Raw genomic sequence first — 21,480 nt, forward strand, 5'->3', positions numbered from 1 at the left:
GGTAAGAATAATAAATAGAAAATTGTTCAAAAAATGGTTGTAAAACATTTTAAATTTTAAATAATTTCTCTTGAAAAAATAATATGAAATTGTGAAAATAATTACAAAACTTAATTAAACTACAAAAATATGAACTTTTGTTGAAGTTATATGACTATATTTAAACCTGTTATTACAATTACAACGGCAATTAACACTTTTTAAAATAGTTTTTTGGTAAAAAGCAAATAGTTTACAATTGACTAAGTTGTGTTTGAATCGTTCACATTTAGTGTCGAATTTCAGCTGCAATTAATGATATTTTCAGTGAATCTAACATTACTAATGGATGCATATATCTTTAAAGGGTGTATTTCAATAATTTTTAATGCCGTTTAAGTTATCGTTAACAATTTGATTACCTGATGCGCTGACGCTCAAATTCAAAGGTGCGTTGATCGGCGGATTCCCCGTCAGTCCTGCCATGTTGGTCAGTCCGGCGGCGAGCGACGCCACCTGCGGAAGGCTCTGCTGCAACGTCGCCAGGTTCTGCAGGTTCTGCAGCGTCACCAGGCCGGCCACTACAGCAACAAACGAAAACAATGACCACGTCAGGCGGTCCGATCAAACGGGCAACGAAGGTGTGCGTACTCACTTGTACCGTTCAGATGGGCCGTCGGCGACATCTTCGACTCGCCGATGTTCGTGTCCTCCATCCTGGTGTGCGTCGGCTTTGGTCCCATCGACAGGTCGGTGCTTCCGTCTATGCCCATCGCCAGTGCCGGTTCTGGCGAGCCTATCGAACTTTCGCAGTCGCTCTCCTGAAATTAAATAATGGGAATGGTTGTAACTGGTTTAATGTTGTTGCCGGCGAAATTTACGTCACTATGAATTTCCACGATGGGTTTTTGGTGTATTGTAATTTACGAATCTGCGAATTTGATTAATTAATTGAGGTAACCAGCTATACATCATAAATAAATAAATAAATAAATAAATATATTATATAACTAAATTTTATTATTTATATTTTAACGGATAATATTGCACAATTACATATAGGATTATATAAATGATTATATTAAATAATATAATATAATAACATATATAAATAAATATTTAGTTTATATAAAAAATTGAAAATTTCTTAAGAATTATTGACAAATAGAAAATATTAATATTGAACATAAAAAATAAAACTTCATAAAACAGTTGAAAAGCTTCAAAAATTTTGAAATATTAATTAATATTAATAAATAAAATTATATAAACAATGAAAATATATGTAATAAGATATATAAATAATTTTATAATTTATATAAAAGTTCTCTTAAAAAATGTGATATTTTAACGGTTGATAAATAAAAGTCTTAAATTATTAAGAATAAAAAAATAATTGAACAATTAAAAAAAATGTTATTATTAATTATTTAAATTTTTAACAAACGTAATGTAATAAATGTAATTTATATTACATTTTATTTACATTTATATAATATTTTCCTTAATTTTTCTCTCATTATTTTACCAATTTTTTAAATGGTCGAAAAGAAAAAAATATATATTATTAATGAAATATTTAAAATAAATATAAAAATTATTATATTATTATTCCACTTTATTTCCATTTTTACAATTTTTCTTAAATTTAAGAAAAATTGTAAACCATCAGAAAAATGTTAAAATAATAATAATAATTATAATAAATAATGAAATTTAATGAAATATATAAATAAGTATATGATTTAGAAACAAAAATGTTTAAAATATTTTAATAATAATCAATATTTGAAATAAAGATAAAAATTTTATCTTTAATTTATATTACATTTTATTTACATTTATATAATATTTTCCTTAATTTTTCTCTCATTATTTTACCAATTTTAAATATTTTTTAAATGGTTGAAAAAAAAAATATATATTTTACTAATGAAATATTTAAAATAAATATAAAAATTATTTATATTCCATTTTATTTCCATTTTTACATTTCTTCTTAAATTTTCTGTCATTATTTCTCCATTTTTTATATATTTTTTTAATTGGCAAAAAAAGAAAAAATATATTTTACTAATAAAGTATTTAAAATACAGAGAAGAAGTTATTTATAATTTATATTGCATTTTATTTATAAATTTTCTGTCATTATTTTTCCATTTTTTACATATTTTTTTTACTGACCAAAAAGTAAAAATACATTTTATTAATGAAGTGTTTAAAATAAAGAGGAAAAAGTTATTTATAATTCATATTGCATTTTATTTATATTTTTACAACAGTTTTCTTAAATTTTCTGTCATTATTTTTCAATTTTATATATATTTTTTTTAATTGGCCAAAAAGGAATATATATATTTTATTAATGAAGTATTTAAAATACAGAGAAAAAATTATTTATAATTCATATTGCATTTTATTTTATTTATACTTTTACATTTTTCTTAAATTTTCTGTCATTATTTTTCCATTTTTTACATATTTTTTTAACTGATCAATATGAAAAAATATATTTTATTAATGAAGTATTTAAAATAAAGAGAAAAAAATTATTTATAATTTATATTGCACTTTATTTATATTTTTACATTTTTCTTAAATTTTCTGTCATTATTTTTCCATTTTCTATATAATTTTTTAATTGACCAAAAAGAAAAAAATATATTTTGTTAACGAAATATTTAAAATAAAGAGAAAAAAATATATTTATAATTTAAATTGTATTTTATTTGTATTTTTACAACATTTTCTTTAAATTTTCTGTCATTATTTTTCTGTTTTTTATATATTATTTTAATTGACCAAAAAGGAAAAAATATATCTTATTAATGAAGTATTTAAGATAAAGAAAAAAAATATTTATAATTTAAGTTGTATTTTATTTATATTTTTACAACATTTTTCTCAAATTTTCTGTCATTATTTTTCTATTTTTATTTATATTTTTACAACATTTTTTTCAAATTTTCTGTCATTATTTTTCCATTTTTATATAATTTTTTAATTGACGATTAAAAAATTTATTTTATTATTAAAAAAAGATAAAAAAAATATTTATAATTTATATTCCATTTTATTTACATTTTTAAATAATTTTTCACATATTTTTGTGTCATTATTTTTCCATTTTTTATATATTATTTTAATTGGCCAAAAACGAAAAAATATATTTTATTAATGAAGTATTTAAAATAAAGAGAAAAAAATATTTATAATTTAAATTGTATTTTATTTGTATTTTCACAACATTTTTCTTAAATTTTCTGTCATTATTTTTCTATTTTTATAGATTTTTTTATTGACCAAAAAGGAAAAAATATATTTTATTAATGAAGTATTTAAAATAAAGAGAAAATAATATTTATAATTTAAATTGTGTTTTATTTATATTTTCACAATATTTTTCTCAAATGTTTTGTCATTATTTTTCCAATTTTTATATATTATTTTAATTGGCCAAAAATGAAAAAATAGATTTTATTAATGAAGTATATAATATAAAGAGAAAAAAAATATTTATAATTTAAATTGTATTTTATTTATATTTTCACAACATTTTTCTTAAATTTTCTGTTATTAATTTACTATTTTTATAATTGTTTTAAATCATCAAAAAGAAAAAAGAATTAATATATTAATTAAATATTCAAAATAAAGAAAATAGAATTAAAGAATATTTTATTTATTTATTAACACAGATTAACACATTTAAAGCATAAAGCATAAACAATATTTAATATTAATTAATAATTAATAATAAATATTTGAAAATTAACAAAATATTTATAACACTATTAAAAAATGGAAAATTTTATGAAAAAACTTTAGATATAGATTAATCTTTTAATAAGTTTTATATTTATATTTTCCTCCATATTTTATTACATTAGTATGTGTCAATTTGTTCATTATGCAAACAATTTCTTTAATCACTATATCACAATAATTTTTAATGCCAGTTCAAGCTAAAAATAAATAATGTGAATGTAGCAACTGGCTCAGCAACATAACCAGCATAATCTGTGTCAATATGTATTTCACATAACATACACACCAACTACAATTTGTAGACGTAAGAATTTTGTTAATTTAAATCGATAGAGACAACATTTGCGTTCCAGTGCTCCTCTAACCATCTGATTGTCACCATTAAATTAGTGTATGTACCTCGAGAAGAATGTAAAGGTAAGAGAGGCTGTAGACCCACCCAAGACTAATGAAGATTTATCAGATATCTAACTAGTTTGTGAAAGGACAATGGACTGCAGCCAATTTAAAACTTTAAAACTAAAATAAGGAAAAATATTACTTTATATTATATTAAAATTGTAGTTTTAATTAATTTTAAGAAATGTCTGTTTTCCCCAAGGCTGACGTTAATAAATAATTTATGTTTTGTGAGAAATTCTAAAAAGTTATTAAAGTATTTTGTGCTGCACAAACCAACATCTTTTTTAACAATATTAATTAAATTAAACAAAGAAGCCAGCCATTTCGTTACATCAAATTATCATGAAATAATGAGGATGCGTTTAATATAAGTTGTATAAATAATAATAATAATAGTAAAAATAATAATAAATCGAATGGGGAGGGAGAAAGAAAGTGTCAGTGGTAGTTTTAGGGCAATAAAAGCCGTTTGTCTGATTGAAAGCAAGCAGTGTATGTACGCTAATTCCGCTGTCCGAATGTGCTTCAACCCTTCGGAGAGGTCGAAAGGGGTGTAGGCGATATTCCTGCGGCCCCGCCGCGTCCCGCCGCCCGCCCACCATCGCAGAGGGGCCTGTGGAAATAGAGCGGTGGCGAGCTGCGCCAGGGATGGGGAACATTAATATTGCGAAATGAAGCTCATTTGCATTTAAATAAGGTAGTCGGAGTGAAGGGCGGGGGCCGGAGGGGCACTAATTACACTAACTACACAAAGAGCTCTCGCCTGGCCGGCCGCTGTCCAATCCCTTACCCCCTTGCGCCCTTCACGTCCCCTCCTGGTCCTTATTATGCGGGGGACTATTTCCAGCCCGGCTTGATTATCATTATAGTAGAATAGATTATACACCGACGAATATATTATAACCCGGTTCTGTACTATGCCATGGTCTATGTTTGAATTATATTATGAAATGTTTTGTCTTATTGCCGACGCCACCAGATCGCTACTTTCCTATGTTTCACCCCCACAGTTCGCTCCACCGCCCGACCCCACACTCTATACACTAATCGACATAATTTCGGATTATCTAACCACGATTCCCCGTAACATTTATTTCTACTGCGTACTCGTACAAACTGAAATTATCACTTCAATTAAATGGAACCCTTGAATGTGCTGAAAAAGTTTCTGATCATATAAATACTGTAAAAAATCAATAGATTTTTTTAATCAAAACTATGGGTAATAGAAAAATCCTTGAGATAAGTTAAAGACAAAAAAATGTATGATCAACAAGTTTCCAAGACACTTTCTAAAGTAATCGACAGTAATGGATATAAAAACAGGGACACATTAGGTGCCATACCAACTAAGTATGACTAATAAATTAACTTAATTTGTTGTCACGTTAAAGGTGTAAAAGATTGTCACTAGCTTCCAAATAAAACAATAGACAAATAAAATGGAAACTATCTATGAGTTTATTTTTAACCAAAAATAATGACCATAAAAGCTGAACGATGTTTACAGTATTTAAAAGACATTAAGGACTAAAAGAAATACTTAAGAAATATTTCTCAGCTAAGATCAAAGCTTAACATTATTAAGGCAACTGAAATATGTTAAAAACAAAATAATTGGTGTAACTAAGAAGTTCAGAAGACACATGTTTAGAAGACTGAAGGAAGTTCTTAAATTACTTTCTATCTTTGATAATGTATCTATAGTGTAAAATATTAATATGTAGTTTACTGAAAATATAGAACTTCTTTAGTCATTAAACTATCCGGAGTTCTATCTGGGAAATAAAACGTATTTTGAAAGTTTGAGATTATAAAGCAACATGAAAGCTTAATTATTAAATATATTTTCTTGGTCACATTTTTGTACTTTATTTCTATTATTCAGAAAGAGATATATATAGATATATTTCTTAGAGTAGTTTACTGAAAATATATAATCAAAAGTCAAAAATCTCAAATGTATAATCATGGTCTTATGGTGGCAACGCAAAAAAGTCATTTTAAGTATTTGTCACCATTTTTATTATCCTTATTGTCTTCTAAAAATAATATATTTACTTAGATTCCTTCATATTTATTTTTGTCATTCAGAAATAATAAATATGTGTCAAAATTGAATCTTCTTAAGCTATTCATAACTCGTTTGGTACTTTTCTACTTCATTACTCTTCCTCTAAAATAGAAAGTAGTTAGAAAACTTTGGACATACTTAAAGCCGATTAAAAGCTTAATATTCATATTTTCTTACACACTTGATTATATTTTTTATACACATCTTTTACCCAGAATTAGATATATTGTAAAACATTAAGCTTCAGGATTGTTTCTTAATGTAGCTTACTGAAGATACAGAATTCCTTTAGTCCTTTAAGTGTTCTACAGACTTCAAAAATCGTTGATATTTTATGATTATTTCTTTATATCTCAAAAGTAGTTTGAAAGCTTGAGATTAGAAAGTGGTTTGAAAGCTTAATTCTTTAACGTATTTTCTTAAACAGCTTTCTTGGTCATATTTTTATACCCATTTTTATTATCCATAATTAGACATTAAAGCTTTAAGATTATTTCTTAGTGTAGTTTACTGAAAATATAGAATTCCTTTGATATTTAAAGTGTTCTACAGACTTCAGAAGTCGTTCATATTTAATGATTATTTCTCTGTCTGGAAAATAAAAAGTATTTTGAAAGCTTAATTCTCTAACATATTTCTTTAGACAAATTTCTTGATTATATTTTTATACTCAGTTTTATTACCCATAATTCAACAATTCTTAGTGTAGTTTATTGAAAATACAGAATTTCTTTGATCTTTAAAGTGTCCTACAAACTTCAAAAGTCGTTCATATATAATGATTACTTCTCTGTCTGGAAAATAAAAAGTATTTTGAAAGCTTGAGATTAGAAAGTAGCTTGAAAACTTAATTCTTTAACATATTTTCTTAGACAGATTTTTTTGTCACATTTTTATACTCAATTTTATTACTCATAATTAGTCATTAAAGCTTTAAGATTATTTCTTAGAGTAGTTTACTGAAAATACAAAATTCCTTTGATATTTAATGTGTTCTACAGACTTCAGAAGTCGTTCATCTTTTATGATTATTTCTCTGTCTGGAAAATAAAAAGTATTTTGAAAGCTTGAGATTAGAATGTGGCTTGAAAGCTTAGTTCTTTAACATATTTTATTAGACAGATTTCTTGGTCTTATTTTTAGTACCCATAATTAGACATTAATGCTTTAAGATTATTGCTTAGTGTAGTTTAGTGAAAATACAGAATTCCTTTGATCCTTAAAGTGTCCTACAGTCTGCAAAAGTCGATCATATTTTATGATTATTTCTCTGTCAGAAAAATGAAAAGTATTTTGAAAGCTTGAAATTAGAAATTAGCTTGAAAGCTTAATTCTTTAACATATTTTCTTAGACATTTTTATGCCCATTTTTAACACCCATAATTAGATATAGTGTAACAAACATTAAAGATTTAAGATTATATTTAAGTGTAGTTTACTGAAAATACAGAATTCCTTTGATCTTTAACTACTGAGGAGACATTAAGGACTAAAAATTAAAAATTGAATAAGTTGTCAAATTAGTTGGGAAACGTTAAACCCACATTTTATCTTTCGAGTGACTTTTATCTCGAATACATTTCTCCAAATAACCCTAAAATTATAAATTTAGTGAATTTATCAACTTTTATTACCTTGTAATTAACCAATTTAGTGGTGTGTTTCAGTAGTGGCGTTTTTAATTACCCCCTTTTCAGTTTAATACGCTCCTGTGCCGTGTTTGAATTATATTACGAAATGTTTTGTCTTATGGCTTCAACTTTGCGCTCTCTATAATTTCCATAGTTTTATATCCCGAGCCGGACACGCGTTCCTTTTGTTTCGAATGTTTTATGGTCAGGTATTGTTTTCTTTTAGCTACCAGATAATTTGATTTTAATTTGAATAATGCGCCCCGACAAAAAATAATTGCCCCATATAAGAAAATGCAAATTAAATCCACATTTGAATAATATCATCCACTATCCAATAATATCTGGGGGGGGGGGGGGTTAAATTACAGGACGTAAAGCGAAATAACTGCCGTGCCCGATTTTAATTGTGCCGACGCTACGAGGGTGCCAACGCTACGGGGTCAACAATTCTGAAACTTAATTAATAGGTGTTTGTTCAACAATAAAGTGACGATTTGTTGCAATCGTGGGGGTGGCTGATACAAGAATATGGGGACTGGTAGTTTAATTTCTTTGTTGCCGAAACAAAAACATCGGTAGTCCGACTTATTATTCTAAACCGTCATACATAAGGGATGTTACAATTCATTGCATTATGTATGAATTATATTTTGGATGAGGCTGGGAGCACCATAGGCGTACCAACTAACTTTTTTCACAACAAAATAAAAATATAAACATTGTCGATTGTACCGAAGAGAAAGAAGACTTTGTACGAGGTGTACAACATAAAGCAATAAATTAGGGTTGTATGATAATAAATTGAACGGAGGGAAAGTCTTGGATCTTGATGCATGTCGAGTGCATTCGATTAAATAATTAATCAAAGAGTTTTATCGTAATTATGCGTCGCACAAAGCCATTATTGGTCCCCGATCGGCACATTCCACGATTTTACTGTCCGGCACGCCACTGAATAGGCGTATTATTTACACGTCTGTTGAACTAGCCGAGAGATTATACATATGCTGATGGATGGATAAGGATGATTGAGAATCACGTGATCGCGAAATATGTGTATATACAGCGGCAATGGGAACAAATACCGTCTAATTCTGTTCTAATTTACCGCGAACGACGGACAGACGGACGGTTTAATCAATAAGCCTTATTCTGGTGTGCCCGGCTCGCCATCCAACAACCTCACCCCCTGTCTATCCGATCTATTATGTTGTGCGTTTTGTGGACGACTCTATTATAAGATGATGACCGGATAGTGAACTTGGATGACTTACTTAGTTTGTGCTCTTCTTCTAAAGCACAATTACGTCATGTAATATGGATAAAAGAGCAAATCAATTTTTTAATAATCGAAGGAAAAAAGTCATCACCGATATTTAATATGGAACTTTTTACTTCAAGATTATAAACGACAATACTCAATTTAGAAAGTAAGAAATGTTTAGATCAAAAAATCTATTTAAGAAACTATATTCAGAGAAACTTAATCTAAAGTTTGTTTCTGAAAAGTTTTAGAAAACTTTAAGGGCCTAAGGAATACCAGAGGTCCAATAAACTAGCCCAAGAAATATTTCTGGAACTCTAATAAAATATGTTAAAGAATTATGCTTTCAAGCTACTTTCTAATCTCAAGCTTTCAAAATACTTTTTATTTTCCAGACAGAGAAATAATCATAAACTGTGAACGACTTTTGAAGTCTGTAGGACACTTTAAAGATCAAAGGAATTCTGTATTTTCAGTATATATACTAAGAAATAATCTTAAAGCTTTAATGTCTAATTATGGGTAATAAAAATGTGTATAAAAATATGCCCAAGAAAGTTGTCTAAGAAAATATGTTAAAGAATTAAGTTTTCAAGCTACTTTCTAATCTCAAGCTTTCAAAATACTTTTTATTTTCCAGACAGAGAAATAATCATAAAATGTGAACGACTTTTGAAGTCTGTAGGACACTTTAAAGATCAAAGGAATTCTGTATTTTCAGTAAATTATACTAAGAAATAATCTTAAAGCTTTAATGTCTAATTATGGGGAATAAAAATGTGTATAAAAATATGCCCAAGAAAGTTGTCTAAGAAAATATGTTAAAGAATTAAGTTTTCAAGTTACTTTCTAATCTCAAGCTTTCAAAATACTTTTTATTTTCCAGACAGAGAAATAATCATAAAATGTGAACGACTTTTGAAGTCTGTAGGATACTTTAAAGATCAAAGGAATTCTGTATTTTCAGTATATATACTAAGAAATAATCTTAAAGCTTTAATGTCTAATTATGGGTAATAAAAATGTGTATAAAAATATGCCCAAGAAAGTTGTCTAAGAAAATATGTTAAAGAATTAAGTTTTCAAGCTACTTTGTAATCTCAAGTTTTCAAAATACTTTTTATTTTCCAGACAGAGAAATAATCATAAAATGTGAACGACTTTTGAAGTCTGTAGGACACTTTAAAGATCAAAGGAATTCTGTATTTTCAGTATATATACTAAGAAATAATCTTAAAGCTTTAATATCTAATTATGGGTAATAAAAATGTATATAAAAATATGCCCAAGAAAGTTGTCTAAGAAAATATGTTAAAGAATTAAGTTTTCAAGCTACTTTGTAATCTCAAGTTTTCAAAATACTTTTTATTTTCCAGACAGAGAAATAATCATAAAATGTGAACGACTTTTGAAGTCTGTAGGATACTTTAAAGATCAAAGGAATTCTGTATTTTCAGTATATATACTAAGAAATAATCTTAAAGCTTTAATGTCTAATTATGGGTAATAAAAATGTGTATAAAAATATGCCCAAGAAAGTTGTCTAAGAAAATATGTTAAAGAATTAAGTTTTCAAGCTACTCTCTAATGTCAAGCTTTCAAAATACTTTTTATTTTCCAGACAGAGAAATAATCATAAAATGTGAACGACTTTTGAAGCCTGTAGGACACTTTAAAGATCAAAGGAATTCTGTATTTTCAGTAAATTATACTAAGAAATAATCTTAAAGCTTTAATGTCTAATTATGGGGAATAAAAATGTGTATAAAAATATGCCCAAGAAAGTTGTCTAAGAAAATATGTTAAAGAATTATGCTTTCAAGCTACTTTCTAATCTCAAGTTTTCAAAATACTTTTTATTTTCCAGACAGAGAAATAATCATAAAATGTGAACGACCTTTGAAGTCTGTAGGACACTTTAAAGATCAGAGGAATTCTGTGTTTTCAGTATATATACTAAGAAATAATCTTAAAGCTTTAATGTCTAATTATGGGTAATAAAAATGTGTATAAAAATATGCCCAAGAAAGTTGTCTAAGAAAATATGTTAAAGAATTAAGTTTTCAAGCTACTCTCTAATGTCAAGCTTTCAAAATACTTTTTATTTTCCAGACAGAGAAATAATCATAAAATGTGAACGACTTTTGAAGTCTGTAGGACACTTTAAAGATCAAAGGAATTCTGTATTTTCAGTAAATTATACTAAGAAATAATCTTAAAGCTTTAATGTCTAATTATGGGGAATAAAAATGTGTATAAAAATATGCCCAAGAAAGTTGTCTAAGAAAATATGTTAAAGAATTAAGTTTTCAAGCTACTCTCTAATGTCAAGCTTTCAAAATACTTTTTATTTTCCAGACAGAGAAATAATCATAAAATGTGAACGACTTTTGAAGTCTGTAGGACACTTTAAAGATCAAAGGAATTCTGTATTTTCAGTAAATTATACTAAGAAATAATCTTAAAGCTTTAATGTCTAATTATGGGGAATAAAAATGTGTATAAAAATATGCCCAAGAAAGTTGTCTAAGAAAATATGTTAAAGAATTAAGTTTTCAAGCTACTCTCTAATGTCAAGCTTTCAAAATACTTTTTATTTTCCAGACAGAGAAATAATCATAAAATGTGAACGACTTTTGAAGTCTGTAGGACACTTTAAAGATCAAAGGAATTCTGTATTTTCAGTAAATTATACTAAGAAATAATCTTAAAGCTTTAATGTCTAATTATGGGGAATAAAAATGTGTATAAAAATATGCCCAAGAAAGTTGTCTAAGAAAATATGTTAAAGAATTAAGTTTTCAAGTTACTTTCTAATCTCAAGCTTTCAAAATACTTTTTATTTTCCAGACAGAGAAATAATCATAAAATGTGAACGACTTTTGAAGTCTGTAGGACACTTTAAAGATCAAAGGAATTCTGTATTTTCAGTATATATACTAAGAAATAATCTTAAAGCTTTAATATCTAATTATGGGTAATAAAAATGTATATAAAAATATGCCCAAGAAAGTTGTCTAAGAAAATATGTTAAAGAATTAAGTTTTCAAGCTACTTTGTAATCTCAAGTTTTCAAAATACTTTTTATTTTCCAGACAGAGAAATAATCATAAAATGTGAACGACTTTTGAAGTCTGTAGGATACTTTAAAGATCAAAGGAATTCTGTATTTTCAGTATATATACTAAGAAATAATCTTAAAGCTTTAATGTCTAATTATGGGTAATAAAAATGTGTATAAAAATATGCCCAAGAAAGTTGTCTAAGAAAATATGTTAAAGAATTAAGTTTTCAAGCTACTTTGTAATCTCAAGTTTTCAAAATACTTTTTATTTTCCAGACAGAGAAATAATCATAAAATGTGAACGACTTTTGAAGTCTGTAGGACACTTTAAAGATCAAAGGAATTCTGTATTTTCAGTATATATACTAAGAAATAATCTTAAAGCTTTAATATCTAATTATGGGTAATAAAAATGTATATAAAAATATGCCCAAGAAAGTTGTCTAAGAAAATATGTTAAAGAATTAAGTTTTCAAGCTACTTTGTAATCTCAAGTTTTCAAAATACTTTTTATTTTCCAGACAGAGAAATAATCATAAAATGTGAACGACTTTTGAAGTCTGTAGGATACTTTAAAGATCAAAGGAATTCTGTATTTTCAGTATATATACTAAGAAATAATCTTAAAGCTTTAATGTCTAATTATGGGTAATAAAAATGTGTATAAAAATATGCCCAAGAAAGTTGTCTAAGAAAATATGTTAAAGAATTAAGTTTTCAAGCTACTCTCTAATGTCAAGCTTTCAAAATACTTTTTATTTTCCAGACAGAGAAATAATCATAAAATGTGAACGACTTTTGAAGCCTGTAGGACACTTTAAAGATCAAAGGAATTCTGTATTTTCAGTAAATTATACTAAGAAATAATCTTAAAGCTTTAATGTCTAATTATGGGGAATAAAAATGTGTATAAAAATATGCCCAAGAAAGTTGTCTAAGAAAATATGTTAAAGAATTATGCTTTCAAGCTACTTTCTAATCTCAAGTTTTCAAAATACTTTTTATTTTCCAGACAGAGAAATAATCATAAAATGTGAACGACCTTTGAAGTCTGTAGGACACTTTAAAGATCAGAGGAATTCTGTGTTTTCAGTATATATACTAAGAAATAATCTTAAAGCTTTAATGTCTAATTATGGGTAATAAAAATGTGTATAAAAATATGCCCAAGAAAGTTGTCTAAGAAAATATGTTAAAGAATTAAGTTTTCAAGCTACTCTCTAATGTCAAGCTTTCAAAATACTTTTTATTTTCCAGACAGAGAAATAATCATAAAATGTGAACGACTTTTGAAGTCTGTAGGACACTTTAAAGATCAAAGGAATTCTGTATTTTCAGTAAATTATACTAAGAAATAATCTTAAAGCTTTAATGTCTAATTATGGGGAATAAAAATGTGTATAAAAATATGCCCAAGAAAGTTGTCTAAGAAAATATGTTAAAGAATTAAGTTTTCAAGCTACTCTCTAATGTCAAGCTTTCAAAATACTTTTTATTTTCCAGACAGAGAAATAATCATAAAATGTGAACGACTTTTGAAGTCTGTAGGACACTTTAAAGATCAAAGGAATTCTGTATTTTCAGTAAATTATACTAAGAAATAATCTTAAAGCTTTAATGTCTAATTATGGGGAATAAAAATGTGTATAAAAATATGCCCAAGAAAGTTGTCTAAGAAAATATGTTAAAGAATTAAGTTTTCAAGCTACTCTCTAATGTCAAGCTTTCAAAATACTTTTTATTTTCCAGACAGAGAAATAATCATAAAATGTGAACGACTTTTGAAGTCTGTAGGACACTTTAAAGATCAAAGGAATTCTGTATTTTCAGTAAATTATACTAAGAAATAATCTTAAAGCTTTAATGTCTAATTATGGGGAATAAAAATGTGTATAAAAATATGCTCAAGAAAGTTGTCTAAGAAAATATGTTAAAGAATTAAGTTTTCAAGTTACTTTCTAATCTCAAGCTTTCAAAATACTTTTTATTTTCCAGACAGAGAAATAATCATAAAATGTGAACGACTTTTGAAGTCTGTAGGACACTTTAAAGATCAAAGGAATTCTGTATTTTCAGTATATATACTAAGAAATAATCTTAAAGCTTTAATATCTAATTATGGGTAATAAAAATGTATATAAAAATATGCCCAAGAAAGTTGTCTAAGAAAATATGTTAAAGAATTAAGTTTTCAAGCTACTTTGTAATCTCAAGTTTTCAAAATACTTTTTATTTTCCAGACAGAGAAATAATCATAAAATGTGAACGACTTTTGAAGTCTGTAGGATACTTTAAAGATCAAAGGAATTCTGTATTTTCAGTATATATACTAAGAAATAATCTTAAAGCTTTAATGTCTAATTATGGGTAATAAAAATGTGTATAAAAATATGCCCAAGAAAGTTGTCTAAGAAAATATGTTAAAGAATTAAGTTTTCAAGCTACTTTGTAATCTCAAGTTTTCAAAATACTTTTTATTTTCCAGACAGAGAAATAATCATAAAATGTGAACGACTTTTGAAGTCTGTAGGACACTTTAAAGATCAAAGGAATTCTGTATTTTCAGTATATATACTAAGAAATAATCTTAAAGCTTTAATATCTAATTATGGGTAATAAAAATGTATATAAAAATATGCCCAAGAAAGTTGTCTAAGAAAATATGTTAAAGAATTAAGTTTTCAAGCTACTTTGTAATCTCAAGTTTTCAAAATACTTTTTATTTTCCAGACAGAGAAATAATCATAAAATGTGAACGACTTTTGAAGTCTGTAGGATACTTTAAAGATCAAAGGAATTCTGTATTTTCAGTATATATACTAAGAAATAATCTTAAAGCTTTAATGTCTAATTATGGGTAATAAAAATGTGTATAAAAATATGCCCAAGAAAGTTGTCTAAGAAAATATGTTAAAGAATTAAGTTTTCAAGCTACTCTCTAATGTCAAGCTTTCAAAATACTTTTTATTTTCCAGACAGAGAAATAATCATAAAATGTGAACGACTTTTGAAGCCTGTAGGACACTTTAAAGATCAAAGGAATTCTGTATTTTCAGTAAATTATACTAAGAAATAATCTTAAAGCTTTAATGTCTAATTATGGGGAATAAAAATGTGTATAAAAATATGCCCAAGAAAGTTGTCTAAGAAAATATGTTAAAGAATTATGCTTTCAAGCTACTTTCTAATCTCAAGTTTTCAAAATACTTTTTATTTTCCAGACAGAGAAATAATCATAAAATGTGAACGACCTTTGAAGTCTGTAGGACACTTTAAAGATCAGAGGAATTCTGTGTTTTCAGTATATATACTAAGAAATAATCTTAAAGCTTTAATGTCTAATTATGGGTAATAAAAATGTGTATAAAAATATGCCCAAGAAAGTTGTCTAAGAAAATATGTTAAAGAATTAAGTTTTCAAGCTACTCTCTAATGTTAAGCTTTCAAAATACTTTTTATTTTCCAGACAGAGAAATAATCATAAAATGTGAACGACTTTTGAAGTCTGTAGGACACTTTAAAGATCAAAGGAATTCTGTATTTTCAGTAAATTATACTAAGAAATAATCTTAAAGCTTTAATGTCTAATTATGGGGAATAAAAATGTGTATAAAAATATGCCCAAGAAAGTTGTCTAAGAAAATATGTTAAAGAATTAAGTTTTCAAGCTACTCTCTAATGTCAAGCTTTCAAAATACTTTTTATTTTCCAGACAGAGAAATAATCATAAAATGTGAACGACTTTTGAAGTCTGTAGGACACTTTAAAGATCAAAGGAATTCTGTATTTTCAGTAAATTATACTAAGAAATAATCTTAAAGCTTTAATGTCTAATTATGGGGAATAAAAATGTGTATAAAAATATGCCCAAGAAAGTTGTCTAAGAAAATATGTTAAAGAATTAAGTTTTCAAGCTACTTTCTAATCTCAAGTTTTCAAAATACTTTTTATTTTCCAGACAGAGAAATAATCATAAAATGTGAACGACCTTTGAAGTCTGTAGGACACTTTAAAGATCAAAGGAATTCTGTATTTTCAGTAAACTACACTAAGAAATAATCTTAAAGCTTTAATGTCTAATTATGGGTAATAAAAATGTGTATAAAAATAAGACCTAAGAAAATAAGCTTTCAATGTTACTTTCTAATCTTTTTATTTTTCATATAGAAAAATAATCATAAAATATGACGACATTTGAAGTCTGTAGAATACTTTAAGGACTAAAGGAATTCTGTATCTTCAGTAAACTACATTAAGAAATAATCCTGAAGTTTTAATATTTTTTACAATGTGTCTAATTATGGGCAATAAAAATGGGTATAAAAATATTTACAGAAAATTGCTTATGACGTAATGATATATAAGAAGTTAAAAATTGTTCATGTAAAAAATTATTTATGAAATTTTAAAACTTTCTTAAATTTATATAAATTTATTTAACAACTGTTAGAACCACTTGAAAAAGTTGTATAGAAAAAAAACTAATAACTATATTAAACTTATACAAAACTATTTAGTAAATCTCAAGGAATTAAACTGTACAACTGTAATCTTTGTATGAAGTTAACAAACATCTTAAATTTATACAGAATATTTTAATAAGTTTGAAACTGTCTCTAGAAAGTACTGTTTAATTGTATAAATTGTATGTGAAGTTATACGATTGTCATAAATTTATACAGAACTTTTTAGGAGGAAGTTTGAAACCTTTGGAAAAAAGTGATTTTAGGTTAGGTTAGGTTCGTACACTTTTTGATCTTGTTTAATCAAAAATGTTTTGTTCATTAAATAATTATTAACAAATAGTCATAAAGATAAAAATATTTGGATTATTTCTTTTTCTCATCAGCATCATCAATAAAACTTATCCCCAATCTACATTTGCGGCGACTGCTCATCAAAATTCCAAAAATAGCCGTCCAATCTACTTGTCAGACAACTTAATGCGTAACCGATACCGTCAGTTTTTTTTTTTTTTTTTTTTTAAACTCGGTCCTCGTGGGCGTGTAACGTTTTTCATTAGCCGGAGCCGGAGCTTCGGCTCCGGCTCCGGCTAATGAAAAACACATGCATATTAGATCCGCGGACGAGAAGTGTTTAATATTCGCGTTGCATAATTAACATAAAAGATAAACCCTTATGTCGGGCGTGCGGTGAAGAGTGGCAAAACTAGTACAGATGCGACTGCCTCCAGTCTAGGAAATACGAGTGTCTCCACGCGCCCCAAACCCAATGAATAAACATTAGCGGGACCTCGCATTATGCATCCGTATTAAACATTCTGGCCGATTCAATTATAGAACACTACACACATTTCATATTCCGGATCAAAACTGAACCGGCGTCCCTTTTGTCCCCCCAACCTCCCCTCGGTCGATTTAAAGGGTTGACGATCCGTCTTCTTCGGCCGTCTTCAGCCGTTCAGTTGTGTTGTTGCCGAAAACGGCGACACAATATTTAATATCACATGTCCGTGGCAGAGGGTTATCGGGACGTAAAAACCGACCGGCACAGGATGCGCCGGGGCGTAATCGCGTAGCCGTGGGGGGTGGAGAACTAGAAATTCGTCCGATTTGCATTATATCAGCAATGATCGGGATGCACATCACGTCTGGAAGGCGGCCTCAAAACCCCGACGGCCCGTCTCTACTGCTACCAGCAACCCCCCGCCCGCTCCTGCGACCACCACCCCCCCGACTAACTGGGGCTCCAGCCGAACTCGAAACTAAAACTTAATTATAATTAATTAATGCGACTGCTACTAAGTCTATAGGCTATACGCTATGTAATTAGAAACCTTTATATAAAATGAATACTGTTAATTAACGAACTAAAAGATATTATACGCTGGTAATTTCAAGAAATTACTCAAGTCCGAATTCACATCACACCCCCGCAGAACTTCGGACTGTTACGGCAACAAAATTGCGATATTGAGACGAGCCATTCAAACTATTTTAAACTGGTCATATAGTGCCAACGCGAAAAGGACATTTTAAATATTTGTTATCATTTTTATTTAAGTATATTTTTCGAATATATTTTCTTAGATTTCTTTCTATAAAGTCTAATCAAAGCTTTAAAGTTTTATATATATTTATAAAAAATTATAATCAAATATACTAAAAAAATTCCTGAAATATATATTTAATAGCCTTTATAAGTAACTTATTATATAGTCCAATCAAAGCTTTAAAGTTTTGGAACAAATTTTTAATGAGACAGTTTCTGACCTAAATAGTTTTATATAAGTTTAATATAGTTAAAAAATTTAAGCAATTTTCTGTATAACAGTTTCAACTCTTTAAACAGTTGTGTATAGTCCTTCTAAGAAATTTTTATACAGGTTAAACAAAGCTTTTGAACAGTCAAAGGTGAAGTGGTTCTATAAGTTGTTAAATATTTTTATATAAGAACATGAATATGTTAGTTTTAAGCTTCTTACAAATTGTTACGTTAATTGTGCAATTTTCTACTTAATTTAGTCAATTTCAAAGTATATAAACACTTCATTTTAAATTTAATAGCTTATATAAACAAATTTTTATACAGTTTAATTGAAGTTTTAAAGTTTTGTATGTATTTAAGGAAGTTATACATATACAATAACCTTTATAAAGAACTTTTTATACACTCCGATCAAAGTTTTAAAGATTTTAAAGAGATTTTGACATTTTTTAACTTCTTAAATAGATTTGTATAAGTTTAATAAAGTTAAGTTAATTTTAAGCAATATAAAACAGTTTTAAACTTCTTAAACACTGTATAAGTTTAACAGTCATTTAAGAAATTCTTATACAGTTTAAACAAAACTTTAAAGCTTTTGAACAGTTTGCCAAAGGTAATGTGGTTCTATAAGTTGCTAAATATTTTTGTATAAATTTAAGAAAGTTTTAAAGTTTCATAAGTAATTTTCTGCAGAAAATAAAGTTTTAAACTTCTTACAAATTCTTATGTTAACTGTGAAACTTCATAAGCAATTTTCTATGTAATTTAATGAATTTCAAAATCCTTAAACACTTCATTATAAATTTAATAGCTTTTATAAACAAATTTTTTTACAGTCTAATCAAAGCTTTAAAGTTTTGTATGTAATTAAAGAAGTTATAAACAAATATATATATAGTCAGTTTCAAATAGCTGTATATATTTAACAGCCTTTATAAGCAACTTTTTATACACTCTGATCAAAGCTTTAAAGTTTTTGAATAGTTTTATAATTAGACAGTTTGTAACTCCTTAAATAGATTTGAATAAGTTTAATAAAGTTATTAAATTTGAGCAATTTTTTATAAAACAGTTTCAAACTCCTACAGTTGTGTAGAAGTTTATTAGTTCTTTTAAGAAACTCTTATACAGTTTAAACAAAACTTTAAAGCTTTTGAACTGTTTGACAAAGATAATAAATAATGTTGTATAAATTTAAGAAAGTTTTAAAGTTTCATTAGAAATTATCTACACAACATGAATAGTATTAAACTTCTTACAAGTTGTTTTGTTAGATGTGAAACTTCAAAAGCAATTTTCTATGCAAATTAGTCAATTTTGAAGTCCCAAAAGAGTTCAATGTAAATATAATAGTTTTTATAAACAAATTTTTATATAGTATAATAAAAGTTTTAAAATTTTGTATATATTTAACAAAGTTATAAACAATTATGAATACTTTAACCAGTTTCAAACTTTTAAAATATATATTTAATTGCTTTTATAAACAACTTCTTATACAGTCTGATCAATACTTTAAAGTTTTTGAACAGTTTTTAGGAGTTTTTAACTTCCTAAACAGTTTAGTATAGTTATTAAATGTTATAAACAATTTTCTACATAATTTGAAACTCCTTAAACATTGGTGTATAAATTCTTATACAGTTTAAACAAAGCTTTAAAGCATTTGAGAAGTTTGCCAAAAATAAAGTGGTTGCAAAAGTTGCTAAATATGTTTTGCATTTTAAGAAAGTTTTAAAGTTTCATAAGCAATTTGTTACGTCAATTATGAAACTTCATAGTCAATTTGAAAGTCCCTAAATAGTTCAACATAAATTTAATAGTTTTTATAAACTAATTTTTATACAGTATAATCAAAACTTTAAAGTTTCGTATAAGTTTAAGAAAGTTATCAGCAATTTTATACAGTTTGAAACTTCTTACAAGTTGTGAAACTTCATAGACAACTTTCTATACAATTTAAAAAGTTTTTTTATGCAATTAAAAAAAACGTGCTTCAAAGGAAGTTCACCTTTTTATAATGAACACAATTTACGTTATTAAAAAATGATATTTTTCACATGTTTAAAAAAAATAATAATAATTTTCAGCAACATCGTCAGTCAAGTGCACAAAAAATATCCACGATAAAAACAACACAAAGCAAGCATATGTATATTTGGTTTACTTTTAGTGCTATTTAATATTCTCGATCGGCCTTTTTTTCATTGGTGGTGCGCTATGTGTGTGTTTTTTTTATAGGAAAATATATTAAAATTAAACAAGCATATTCGATTTATAATAAAACTCTGATTATGCGTGCGTACGTATTAAACATTTTAATTTCTATTTACATAAAAATTCGATTAATAATTCCTATTATAAAAAAAACGTAAAAAATATCTCTCTCTCTCTCTATGTGTGTGTGTGTGTGTGTGTGTATAATATTTATTACATTACATGCAGGCAAAAAGAGAATAAAAATACTAAATTAAATATGAAATGCAATAAAGGATTTTAATGCAGGTTTTTTTATGCAAACAATTTCGAATACGAAAATATACATAAACTGCAAAATAAATATATCTGCAGGCTGCACAAAAAAAATGAAAAAAAAAGCCCCGATATGATTTTTAGTATAATAATAATAATAATAATATTGTAGCAGTGTTTTTTATATTGCATCTGATGAAAAGAAAACAATTGAACTATTGACGTTTCACGCACACACACACACACACACACACACATAAAGAGAGAAAAGATGTGAACCCTTTATATAAACATGAAATTTCCTGAGAAATGTAAATATTAATTATTCCGTCCATCGGTAATATTTTGTCTGGCGTGCAAAACGTTCCCACCATCCCCTTTTTTGTTACTCCTTTTTGCCGCAGCAGAAAAATAATTCCCTTAGAATAACAGCGTCACAACTTTGTTTGTGTAAGCCGGTGCATTTTTCGAAATTATGCGAATATTAACTTCGATACTCGTATCTTAACCAAGGGCCGTTGTTTGGTTTCCAATCAACGTTAATGGACGGTTTTGTTTTTTCGAATTGTTCCCGCCCGAATTGGTCCGTTGCCAA

General features: G+C 27.0%; 1 protein-coding gene across 4 annotated transcripts in view; it reads right to left on the reverse strand.

Moving 5' to 3' along the window:
• Window positions 1-21,480, reverse strand: part of LOC109601604 (POU domain, class 6, transcription factor 2) — a 121,766-nt gene that overhangs the window by 6,708 nt on the left and 93,578 nt on the right. For all 4 annotated transcript variants that reach the window (XM_049967834.1, XM_049967832.1, XM_020017853.2 and 1 more), the window contains exons 3-4: window positions 635-800; window positions 402-560 (exon numbers count right to left, since the gene is read on the reverse strand). In XM_049967834.1, coding sequence (XP_049823791.1) covers window positions 402-560; window positions 635-800 — 325 coding nt within the window. The remainder of the gene's footprint in view (window positions 1-401; window positions 561-634; window positions 801-21,480) is intronic.

This window comes from Aethina tumida, chromosome 5 (assembly GCF_024364675.1).
Source record: "Aethina tumida isolate Nest 87 chromosome 5, icAetTumi1.1, whole genome shotgun sequence".
Taxonomy (NCBI): Eukaryota; Metazoa; Arthropoda; class Insecta; order Coleoptera; family Nitidulidae; genus Aethina; species Aethina tumida.